Source organism: Gekko japonicus, unplaced genomic scaffold (genome assembly GCF_001447785.1).
Source record: "Gekko japonicus isolate JY-2015 unplaced genomic scaffold, Gekko_japonicus_V1.1 scaffold33, whole genome shotgun sequence".
Classification (NCBI taxonomy): domain Eukaryota; kingdom Metazoa; phylum Chordata; class Lepidosauria; order Squamata; family Gekkonidae; genus Gekko; species Gekko japonicus.
Window position 1 is genome coordinate 1,011,584 of NW_015174272.1, and position 12,902 is coordinate 1,024,485.

At 46.0% G+C, this 12,902-nt stretch overlaps 1 protein-coding gene across 1 annotated transcript in view; it reads right to left on the reverse strand.

Moving 5' to 3' along the window:
* Positions 1-12,902, reverse strand: part of FMNL3 (formin like 3) — a 130,419-nt gene that overhangs the window by 18,412 nt on the left and 99,105 nt on the right. The window contains exons 10-16 of the mRNA XM_015423645.1: positions 12,114-12,207; positions 10,796-10,870; positions 9,904-10,014; positions 5,257-5,406; positions 3,012-3,113; positions 2,152-2,413; positions 1,992-2,060 (exon numbers count right to left, since the gene is read on the reverse strand). Coding sequence (XP_015279131.1) covers positions 1,992-2,060; positions 2,152-2,413; positions 3,012-3,113; positions 5,257-5,406; positions 9,904-10,014; positions 10,796-10,870; positions 12,114-12,207 — 863 coding nt within the window. The remainder of the gene's footprint in view (positions 1-1,991; positions 2,061-2,151; positions 2,414-3,011; positions 3,114-5,256; positions 5,407-9,903; positions 10,015-10,795; positions 10,871-12,113; positions 12,208-12,902) is intronic.

The window sequence follows — 12,902 nt, forward strand, 5'->3', positions numbered from 1 at the left end:
GTACATAATTTTTTTATTTGATTCTGCAGGTGTGGGAGAGGCCAAGCTGCACCTTAATTCGGTTCAAAAAAGGTTTGGGAATGAATCCTGTGACAGTTTTCTGTTTGGTTTTGTTTCCCCCTTGGAAACATGCCATGATTTCTCAAAGGCAGCCATCAAGGAACTTTGGGGGTAGTCACCAAGACCATGCAAGCCCACTGAGTGCAGACACCGCCCCCCCCCCCACTCTTTTGTTTTGTGCAGAACAGGAGTAAGGATAAAATCAGTAAACAAAGCTGGTAACGTCTTAAGTACCGAAAACACACATCAATAGCCCCCCTAAAACCATTAGCCTGATAAAATCCATGCTAACAATCCCACACTAAGTAAGAACTAGCTTTGTGTGAATTACACACATTGCTAAATAAGTTAATAACTTGTCATTATTTATTTTGTGTTTTTATCATTTTTCCTAATTTTCTCTGGATTTACTTGTAAATTAGTAATTACCTTATAAATTAATAATTAAGTCTTGTAAAGAGTAATTAATATGTGGAATTCACTGCCACAGGAAGTGGTGGTGGCTACAAGCAGAAACAGCTTCAAGAGGGAACTGGATAAACATATGGAGCAGAGGTCCATCAGTGGCTATTAGCCATGATGTATAGATGAAACACTCAGTCTGGGGCAGTGATGTTCTGTATTCTTGGTGCTTGGGGGACAACTGTGAGAGGGCTTTTGGAGTTCTGGCCCTGCTGGTGGACCTCCTGATGGCACCTGAGTTTTGGTCACTGTGTGATATAGAGTGCTGGACTGGATGGACCATTGGCCTGATCCAACATGGCTTCTCTTATGTTCTTATGTCATGGGAGAGGGGATCTATGCCACGCTTTGATGCCCCACTCTCCAACTAATGGAAATGTATTCAGCTACCCTCTGACTTCTGAGATTTCAGTAGGCATTGTGCACACACTTACAAAAACATTTTTGTGCCCATAAGTCCTAGAAACTTTATATAGGCCCCGGTCACACAGGAGGTTTTGGCCCGGAAGAGGGACGGATCGGGGGCGCAGCAAACGGGCGCGAGCACCCCGCAACATCTGGGAATCGGCATGCACCCGTCTCCGATCCATCCCTTCAGGCCAGTAATGCGGATGAAAAAAGAACCTGCTAAAGAGCAGGACTTACCTGCAACGCCGCAGCAAGCGTGGCCGTCGGATCGCCGGAGCGCCCGTCTTCAGGAGCAATCCAGGCTTCCGGCCAAACTGCGCATGCGCACATATGCGCAGTTAGGCTGCCTTGCTCTCCCTTCAGTGGCTTCCCCCTGGCATCTGATCGAGCCGGGGAGCAACTGCACGGTGGCTCAGGGGGATCTATGTGATCCTGCCACCGTGTGTCTCTTTTGGTGCGGCTCTAAAAAGCCGCACTTCAGCCGTGCTTTCTCCTCCCGTGTGGCCGGGGCCTTAAAAGATTAAAAGTTGAACTTGTATACAATGCTACATTATGTGTTTTTTCTGTGCCCTGGAAGGATTGTGGAAGCCATACTGCATTGTCTACATAAGTGGTCTTCAACCCATGGGTCACAATCCTCAGGGCACATAGCATGCATAGAAAGCAAGGACGCTATGGTTCCTGCCTCTCTCCATAGATATATGGATCACTCACAAGTAGAGAAGAGCCCTCATGACTCTGACTCTTGGCTTGTTCCTCAATACAATATACCTCCTAGTGCTCTGCTTATGTTTCCTATATCAGCTCTCTTGGTCTACTACCTATAGTCTTGAACTTTACATGGGTAAGGTCTTAATCCTGGATCCTCCTGTTTCTACTGAAGTTTCTGTCAAGTGTCTGCAGTTCAGTAAGTCCCATGCTGCTTGCTGACTGAGGGTTAAAAATTGGTTCTTGATCTGAAAAGGCTGAAGACCCCTGGTCTGCATCACCCTTTTGAGGCTTTTACCACAGTCTCTGACTAGAGCGGAGGTGATGTTAGGGGGATGGCACACGATGTATACCTGATAACCCCATAGTGAGCACCATGGAAGGTGATGTGCCAGGAAGTGGCGGGGCCGGCGGGCACTTATCTACGAATGGAAAGAAACAGAGGATCAGGCACTGCAACAATTCACCTGTGTAAAAAGGTGCTGTTTTCTTTGCACTGTGGTACAAACTTACCCGGTAGTGGAGGAGGGGGTGGAGGAAGAGGGGGTGGAGGAGGTGGGGGTGGAGGGGCCCCCCCCATAGGAGGCAGGACGGGGAGGCGCAGGTCGTCCTCTGGGATGTCGCTGAAGTTGATCCCCACCTCCGGAGGTGGTGGCAGTGGCAGGTGGTCTCCCCCTGTTGGATGTGAGGTATAGTGATGCCGGAAAGCCTCCTCTTTCTCCTTGATGATTCTGCGTAGCGTGTGCACCTGGTTGCTTGCACTCTCATAGGTCTCCTGTCACAGGGCACACACACGCATGAAGGCACAAGACCATGCACTGCTCAGCTCCCACTTGGGGGCAGTCTGACCATTTCATTTACAGGGAAACGTCCTGATGGGCTGCTACCCTAGAGGATCACTAGTGGCCCTAGAAGGTAGGTAAATCCAGGCTTGCTGTCTCCCTGAAACATGCAGTTTCCCACATGCAATGAAGCATGTCTGCCATTAGTTTTCTTCTTCCTCCCCCCACATCCCAGATATATGCTTACATATTACTGTAAGTTTTACAGAAAGAAAAAAGTTTTTCCAGCTAGATCATGACAACGAGAGTTCTGCTAGAGGATAAAAGGATCCAGTTTTTCACTTGCAGTAGCTTATACTTTTAAACCACAGAGAGAGGTCTAGTGTCACCTTCTCCCTGACAATACTAGCCTTTTCTCCGCAGAGACTGCAGAGAAGTATAACTGCCATTACTGATCTTTTCACCGAGAAGCCTCTGAAAGGCTTCTGTGTGATTCTAGGATTCCCTAGAAAACCACTGCTTTAAATCAGAGGTCGGAGCTCTGCTTGGGCAGAAGACCCATATCCTTTTTTTTTCTTACCCACATCATACCTTAACAATCTCCAGTTCCTTCTTCCGTTGTAGCAGCTGCTTCTCCAGCTCTGCCACTCGCATGATGTTCTCATTCTCCAGATCCAGCAGCTTTTCTGTCAACTGAAATAAAATAGGGGCCTCTGATGAGTGTAACCTTCAGTCAGGACATTTCTCCTTTGATTATTTTACCCAGACAAATATCTGTCCAAAACCTCATATCTTTTTTTCCTTCAATCAAATCAGCTTCTGGCCCTTATGGACGTATAGATATTTTATAAAACATGCACACCATGTACTCAAAGAGAGACCTAGGATCAAACGAGATGTGACCTGGAAAATACACAATCGGGATCTTGCGTGGTTGTTTAAAAAGTTCTAACCAGTCTGGTGTGGAGGATGAGACTGATTCAGATGGGGAGATTTCTTACTCCCTACCCCCTTCCCCCTTTCCCCAATGCCACTCACTTCCAGGACCAGAAAATCCCGGGGAACTACAGGCTCTTGCCATATCTCTGATCACACCTAAAGAGCAGCTTGAGAACCGCACTCTTAGCCAATAGACAAGAAGAACAGCGGTTGCAGGCTAGTTCATTCCTACTTTTGCACTAGATGGAAAGACATGGAGCACTTTGTGTAGCATCGTGGAGTGGCCAGGTGTAACGGTTCCCCAAACCAAGACCCAAACCAGACTCTACTGGGGTGGTGGGTAGGGATTCAGCTGCTGCTGACCCATATCGCTAACCCAGTGTCTCACTGAAGTTAGCATAATGCAGCATAGCCTTAGCTGTGCCATCCTAAGCAGAGCAAGATGTGAATCCAGTAGCATCTTGAGGGCCAACAAGATTTCCAGGTCATAAGCTTTTTTTTTTTTTTTGGTAACTTATAAGGACTTTTTGGGGCTGCTGCCCCTTGCTCTGACAGAGAGTCTTCTCCGGAAGAACCCGAGTCTAGCTCGCCACTGGACTTGCTGTCCTCTTCTTTTTTACCGTCCTCTGGCCTTCCCAACTGGACCCTTAGGAATTCTTGAGCTTTCAGAACAGAGTCAATCTTTTCTTTTTTATCCTTAATCTTGAAAGTGGAAATAACCATTTATATCCAACTGAATTTGTCTGAAGAAAAAGCACAAGTTCTTTATACTTCTTTCTCTGTTGTCTTACTTCAAATGGAATGTCCTTTAATACTCTGATAGTATTCTCTCCCACTTTCAGGTCATAAGCTTTTGACAGTCAATTTTTCCTTCGTGACATACCTTTGTCATGGAGCTTGACTTGTGGAAGCTTATACCTTGGAAATCTCGTTGGTCTTTTCTGGTGCTACTGGCCCAGTCCTTGCTCCTCTACTGCAGACCAACCTGACTATCCACCTGACACTGTGCTAAGCAGAGTTACACTTGAATGAATTTAGATGGGTGTGTACCTCTGCTTAGGACTGCTCTGCAAGCCTCCCAGGCTGCCATTTGGGTCCCAGAGGTTCCCGGAACCGACCAGAGAGAAGTGATCCCTCAATTAAAGACTGAGGAATGGGAGTTCTGTTAACAGAATTCCTATTAGATGTTTTTCCCTGGAAAAAAAATGAGCCATGCAGAGGCCTGACTTGGGAAAGTGGCAGGGGGGTGTTAACCCTCTACTTGCCCACATACCATTTCCCTGATCTAAAACAGCCCCCATGAGCTGCAATTTGTCCCACCTGGAGGAGGGACCATGGAGCTATCAAATCCAACACATACCTAAATACAAAGTTGCTCAGAAAGATTTTGAGAGATGAAAATGACAGGATTAGTTGGAAAAAAGAGGAATATTAGGCAGATCAATTTACTGGCAAGGTGTTTGGAACCATGCTAACAGAAGCGGAGATAAAATGCAAAATCCAGTTTAAGGATCACGGGTGGGGGTGGGGACCAGTGTTTCCTCTAAGCTGAGTTAGTGTGAGCCAGCTCACTTTTTTTTAGCCTCCTGCTCACACATTTTTGTCCTAGCTCAGGAAGGATGGCTCCAGAGCAAACTAATTCATGCAGTAGCAAAATTGTTTGCTCACAGCTTTAATGCCAGTAGCTCACAAAGTAGCACTTTTGCTCACAAGACTCCACAGCTTAGAGGGAGCGTTGGTGGGGACAATGGAATGCGGTGGCTTGGCAGAGGAAGGGAGTGAAGGAATGAATGTCAGTTCCAGAGCAGATGGTTAGTCTGGATACTGTCCTGATCTGATCCGGTCAGGCTCTATCCTCACTATGTTCACAAATAAACAGGACAGATTAGCCACCTACATGAGATAAGTGCTCTTCCAACTCTTCCACTTTCTCGAGTGCCACATTCTTGGTCTCGGCGTCTTCCAGTAACCCACCCACATCAAACACATTGTCCAGATAAGCCTGGATCTGCACTTGCAGCTTTTCACTTTCTGTGTGTCTCAACTTCTGCGGAGAGAAAGAACATTTAGTAATAGGATAAAGTGACCTGAGGTCTGAAGTCTGCCAAACTTCAAAGATCTTTAAGGGCAAAGGGCCATTTAGACTCTTCTGTCACAGCATGGAGTCTTCCCACAGAAGTATAACACAATTGTTCTGAGCCTCCCATAGGTGCATCCCACAGGACATTTTCCACATTCCCAGTTCCTCTGGTGGCACTTAATTGGTTGTATGGGAAGCAGCTTCAGAGAAAAATAAAAGCAGTGTCAGCATACTCAGCAGGTCTGTGACCAAAAGCCAAGAATAATACCCTTCAGATACCTTCGGGCATGTCTTCAATACAGACTTTAATGGTCACAATTTGCCCTTTCTTCCTAGCATCTTGGGAACTGTAGTTTGGTGGAGATGCTGAGTGTCTACATTAGAGATGGTTAGGCTTCATGGAACTATAATTCCCAGCATTCCCTAGGACGAGGAACTTGCTACTAAAACTCTTGAAGTCTACAGTGCAGATGTGTCCTTTGCAGGATCTTGAACTAGCACCCTGCATCATGCCTCAAGAAGATGTAACACACTATTACAAGAGCCCCTTGACAGTAGCCTCTTTGGAAGGAAGTTCCCATCTCTTTCTCCTAGACGATACATTTTTCTCTGATTGGCTCTTCAGTTCCCATGTTCCTTATAACATTTATCCACAGCCACTTCCTCTGTTCTAAGTAACAAAGCAGAAATATGACATTTTGTGCTGCTTCATGCTACTGACTCATTCCAGTATTATTTTATTCTACCATATTTTTTCCCTTTAATGGGCAGTGAGCTGCATTTTGAGAGTAAGACCCTGTCTCCAGATTTGTATTTTGGATTATGTTTCATTTCAGCTGGAACTAAGGCTAGAGACACTGTGGTGTAGGGATTAAACTATCAGAGTGGGGAGACCCAGGTTCAAATCTGCACCAAATCTTTGAGAGCAGATTTGATTTCAGGGCAGGAGATTCACTCTGAACTGATCACTACCTATTCAAAACTGAGGTCAATGTTGTGCCAACACCCCGCAGAAGAGGAGGCCCAGTTAAAAGGTTCTGTCCACAGAGGCTCATGAATCCTACTGGATTCCAGAATGCCCTAGGGGATTTTAAGATTCCAAATACGTGCTCTGTTGAGGTTGCAGAAGAAGCATGGAATATGAAGCTCCTTGAAACTATCAATAAGGTCACCCCTTGGCAACCTCTCCTTGCTTGGGTTTCATCCTTGTCTGGGGATGAAACCCAGCCCCCTGGTTTACCTGAAAAGGGCTGAGAGATGTCTAGAACTGCACTGGCAGAGAAGTATTGATTCTGACAGATCATGTTCTAGAGCTCACTGTAAGACCTATGAAGTGGTGGTGACAGCGGCTAAAAATGTTACTTCTCTGCTACTATTGCATTGGCTAGTTCATGACCATCCCAATTGTTTTAGGTAACATGGTATCTGCTGACTCTCAAAACTGAGAATTCATTGTACCAGAACCAGACAATTAGCTGTCTTTTGCCAACTTTTGCAAAGGTTTTTTTGCTGATAAAACATCAAGAATACACTTTGATGTAGATGCTCAATGTAACATAGGTCCACTGGAAGAGCTTCCTAATACGCTGCGTGTTCTCTTTATGAATCACTTTGACCCAGTTTCCATGATGGATGTTGACAAACTCCTGGGATCAGTAAAGACCACTGCTTGTGCCCTGGATCCATGCCCATCTTGACTTCTAAAATCATATACATCCTTAGTATCTATTATAAATCAATCACTAACTCAGGGCACCTTCCCTTAACCACTCAGAGGTGGTTTCGCATTCACTGCTAAAAACATCCTACAGAAAAATGATGTAGCCATAGGCAAAGTGACTGAGAGAGCAGTAGCAGACCTACTCCATCTGCCCTAGACCCTTTTCAAACTGGTTTCAGACCAGGCTACGGGATGGAGACTGCTCTGGTGGCTTTAGTTAACTGCCTTCTAAATATAGACGAAAGGTCATGCCTCTTTGTTGCTCTTACTGGATTTATATACTGCCTTTGACACTTAACCATGCCATCTTGTTGAGGTGCCCAGAGACAGAAGGAGGCATCAGGGGTTGTGTGTTAGACTGGTTCAAATCATTCCTCATGGACTAGACCTAAGAATTGCCATCGGATACCAGTTATCCTGTGGGGCCCCAAAAGGCACAATCCTAGTCCCCATGCCTTTTAATCTCTATGTAAAGCCCTTAGGACAAATCATAGGGGGTTGGCTGTCATCAATACGCAGATGATACACAGCCATACATATCCAGGTGGTCAGCCTGGATAACAATATCAACTACACCATCAGAGGCTCATTCACTTGCTCATCTTCTAACATTGTATATGCCATCAAATGTCAACAATGCCCGTTGGTTCTCTGCAAAGGACAAACAGGACAAACCCTACGCCAGAGGATAAATGGACACAAATCTGACATCACCAGACTGAGAAACCTGTAGGAGAACACTTCAACCTTCCAGGGCATTCAATAGGTGACCTCAAAGTAGCTGTTTTATTACAAAGGAACTTCAGGAACAGAATGGAAAGGGAAACTGCTGAATCACAAGTTATTACAACACTTGGGGGAAAACCTCCCCAGGACTCAACAGGGATATTGGTTTCTTATCTCATTACATATTCTTACTCATTCAGTCCTCACATATGTATTTTCAACAAGAAGAACTGTAAATCCTCTGTATTTTAGTGTATTTTTTTCAGAATAGTATATTAGAATACTGAATGTAATGCAAGGAATATTGGGATGTTTTGCTGACATGACACTGCATCTACCTCAAAAAGTGCTGTAAAATGATCTCCATGCCTGAGAGGAAAGAACGCAGATTCTCAGTTTGCTTCCCACAATTAGAAAAGACACCTTTAGACATTTATCTGCTATTTTGACATATTTATTGCTTTACAACTGGTCCCTGCCACACGGCAGAAAAAAACACGGGCAAAGTGCGGCTAATCAGAGCCGTACCAAAAGAAACACGCAGCGGCGGGATCACACAGATCCCCTGAGCCGCTGCACTGTTGCTCCCTGGCATGATTAGATGCCGAGGAGGAAGCCACCAACCGGAGACTGAGGCAGCCAGCTGCGCAGTTCGGCCAGGAGCCTCGGATGCGCCGGCAGAAGGACGCGCCGGCGATCCCACAGCTGCGCTTGCCGCGGCCTTTCTGGTAAGTCCACCTCTAGGGGTGGTTCTTTTTTGCAGCGGGTTTTCAGCCTGAAGGGCCAGATCGGGGATGGGTGCACGCCACTTCCCAGATGTTGCGGTGAGATCGCGCCCGTTTGCTGTGCCACCGATCCGTCCCTCTCCGTCCCTCTCCCGGGCCCAAAACCTTCCGTGTGACCGGGGCCAACTGTTGACCTTATAACCTTAGCTTCTTATTTAGTTCTGACTTTGCATACCTTAAACATCATCATGTTATATGTTAAGTCCTTGCCTATACTTTTGAACCTCACCTACCATTCCAAAGTATTTGAAAAAGTGTGCTTTGCACACGAAAGCTCATACCCTGAATAAACCTTTGTTGGTCTTAAAGGTCTCACTGGACTCTAAATTAGCTATATATATATAGCCTTATCCAAAATGCCTGGTAATGCAGTAGAGGTCCTAAATTGCTGCCTGGCTGCTGTGATTAAATGGCTAAGAGTGAATAAATTGAAACTAAATCCTGTGAAAACAGAAGTAACGCTGGTTAGGAAGGCAGAGGTCTTCAAGCACTTTCAATGGGGTTCATCTGACCTTTGCTGACTCAGTTAAGAGCCTTGAGTTATACTAGACCCAATATTATTGCTGGAGAAACAAGTTAAAGGAGTTGCAAAAAAGGCTTTCTTCCAACTCAGCCTAGCTTGGAAAATAGCCCCTTTTCTTAATATGGCTGATCCAAACACCTGGATCCACTAGTAACAGGAAAATAGAGAGCCACACTTGTCACTGGAAATTAAAAATAAGACCAAGGCCAATGGTGCAAATCAGGTAAAATATATATTTTATTACTCAGATAAATTTCCAAAAATTCCCTATGCATTTCGCCAACAGGCTTCATCAGGGGAAACTGTTCAACTTGCAGTAGTTCTTCAAAAAGAGCAAAAGATAATCTTTTACTCTCATTGAAGAACTACTGCAAGACTGCATTGGTAATGTTCCAGACTAGACTGCATTTTAGCACGTAAAACATTTTCTAGTAACATGCCATGAAGGATGCTGCCTTTTGGAATTCTTCCCGAAGGCCATTCCAAATGTGGGAGCAAAGAGAGAGAAACTTCTTGGGCAAGTATCAGTGGAATGCGCCATCTGTCAAGAGGGAACTACAAGATGGAGTTTTTGGACTGAGACCTAGCAAGGCATATCATTTATATCCCAACAATTTCGTCTCTAGGATCTATTGCCATTTCTGGGGACACTTTTCTCTCACTTTTATAAACCATACTAGATAAGTGTGCACATTGGGGAACGGGATTACCTGTAAGAATTCTTCCAAACCTAGCTTGGTGAATTCATATTGCAGATGAACTCGGAAGTTCATGTCCTCTACTGAATGCACCACAATGTTGATGAACTGCATACAGGCCACCTGCAAAACAAAGAGGGGCAATTTGGATTATGGTGCACAATATTAGTCAGTCCTTGCCCTGTGGCCTCTTCTACCCTTTCCTCTGAAGCAGGGCAGTTTTTTTAAAAAAACAAAACCTTTATGGTATGGGGAAATAACAAACAAGCACCATTTTCTTTCCATTTGTTGGTGGAGGAAGGGATGAAGATGTCGGAAGAAGGTCCAGGGCTGTGGAGACAACAGGAGAAGGCAGAACACCTCCAAAATATATGATGACCCTTCAGTCAGAAACGTCTGAGAGGGCTGGAGGGGAACCAGGGCTGCAATTCTGCATGCAGACAAGTTGCTTAAGTCCCACTGGAATATAGGTAGCTAGAATCTCTTATGTTCTTATGTTCAAATCTCCAACAACCAATCAGAAGACTTGCTGGGCAAAGGCCCCACCTGGCCACATCCACTTTCTAAAGACACTTGGCAGGCACCCAGAAAGGAGTAGGTGGGCATCATGGCGCCCATGGGTACCATGTTGGAGACCCCTGCCACAGAGCGTTAGGGATTCCTAGAACATTGTGGGGGCAGCTTTTGTCCAGAAATGGTGTTAAAGCATCGTGATACTTTCCCTTCTCAGGCTAGCCTTAACCAGCTCCTGGGAAGTGCAGGCACAGGCCTGGCATATGCCTAGGTACAAGATTTCCTTCTTCCTCCTCCCATCATTGCAACGGTGGGAGCTGCTGACATCAGCAAAACTTAGGGAAATGCAGAAAAATCCTGCCCTTACACAACATGAATCCTTCTTTCTTACCATGAAGTCAATGCTGCTGTCCTCGTTGCGGAAATACTCCATTAATTTCTCAAAGCGGTGCTGCTCTTTACAAACCTGGGAAGAAAAGGAACATGCCAGAATCTCAAGAGTGCTTCAGTACTTGCGGGCTAGCCATGCACAGACTGTTCCTGATGCACCACATTTTCAGACCTATATCTCCATACGTGCTTATCCACGGAGCTAGTCATACTTTCTCCTCTTGCCCACTCTTTCATTCATTCCTTTGCCCATACTCCTGATCTGATGCGGCTCTGTCCATGTCAGGTCACTCCTTCCCTATCTCCAGGGCTGATTCCGCATCCAAGCAACCCAAGTGGCTGCTTAGGGCCCAACAATCAAGAGAGAGCGCCAACACACTGCAGGGGCTCTGCTTGGCCTCAAGCGGCATGGGAGGAGGCAATGGCTGTGGGTCTGTCTGTCGTCAACTCCCGGACCATGCTGCTGCTGTCTAGGGACACGATGAGCTCAGAGATGCTGGTAGCCAGACCCCCAGTCCAGGCGGGGGTTTCTCTGATTTTTTGGGCTTTTGCACGCGGGAAAGCCCCACCCCCCAAACAGGGAAGTCGCATGGCGACATCCTCGACATGATGACATCACACTGGGGACATCACATGGCGACGCTTTGCTTTTTGGTCAAAACTTTATGGTTTTAGGCAAAAAGACCCACAAACACCTGTGTTTTGCCCAAAATGCAGAGCGTCGCCATGTGATGTCCCCAGTGTGATGATGCCACTTCTGTGTGACGTCATCATGACAGGAATGTTGTGTGACATCCCGCCCACCCCTGGAATGCCCCCCAAATCCCCCCGCCAGCAAGCCAAGGGGACCTGGCAACCTAACTGGTGGGGCCTCGTGTTGGACCTTGCAGTCAGAGGTATGGGAGGTGGTAAAGGGTTCACCCTGTGCGGATTGCCATCTCTTGGATCCATGCCACCATGCTGAAGTTCAAAGCAAGCTCCAGAGGGGGTGGCAGGGTCACTGGTATTCAGCTTTCTCTTGGCTGCCAGTGGTGTGAGGAGACAACAGGAGAAGAATGCACCTGTTATGGCTGACCAGATCTTTATCCCTGCTAGCAGTGTTGGAGTTCAGCTTACTCCTGCAATGGGAGGCTGTTTGGGGCAGCAAAATACCTTAAGCCAGATGTGCCTTATGCACAGTATTCCACCCATATATCTCCCTTTACAATTGATTCCCTCTACCCACTTGATCCCATACACAATCTCTGCTCTTCTTCTCTGCCTTCCCTCCCAGCCTCTGTCCAATATAACACAGGATGGCACAGGAAGATAGCCCTCACCTCCTTGAAGTTCTCAAAGGCAGCCAAAATAATTTCATGGCCCCCCCGCACCAAACAGACAGCGGCCAGCAATTCCAGCACAAGGGCTTTTGTTCTGTGCGGAAAAGCAAAAAGACCCTATTATTCTTCCTGCCACACAGAAGCCACCTATAACAAAGCTCCAAAACTTTACATCTGTTGAAGAAAACATCACTAGGATGCAGCTGCTATACAGGCATATAATCATACAAGCAAAATGAAGCATCCATGGACAAGGGCAGTATACCTCCAAGTATCAGAAGCTAAAGACAAACGATGGGGAAAGTTCTTGCCCTATTCCTGAACACTCAGAGGCAGCTGGCTGGCCATTTTGGAAACTGATACAAGATTAGATGGGCCTTTGGTCTGATCCAGCAAGACAATGTTCGTGTTCTTGCATTTACTAATGTGTACTGAGCTTTCCAATACTGAGAATAATATTTGTTGAGAGTGAGGTGAGGCAATAACAAGGCACAAAAGTAGGACATCTAGGCAGGCAGCAAAAAAATTTCCTGGGTTATAGAGAGATTCTGTTCTGCAGTTAACACAGCTTGCTTCAATACAGATGATCTGCTCTTGTTTAGCATCCAAACAGGAGTGGATTTTTTTGGAGAATCTATACAACGTCATCTCCTAATTGCTTTCCCCTGCTGTCTTTCCCAAATATAATCTTTTTGGAAAGATCGCAGCCAAAGTGCCTTTGCACATCATGTGGACAGGAAGGTGTGCATGTTTGAATGGCCCAAACTGGCACCATTTTCCTTGCCTCAG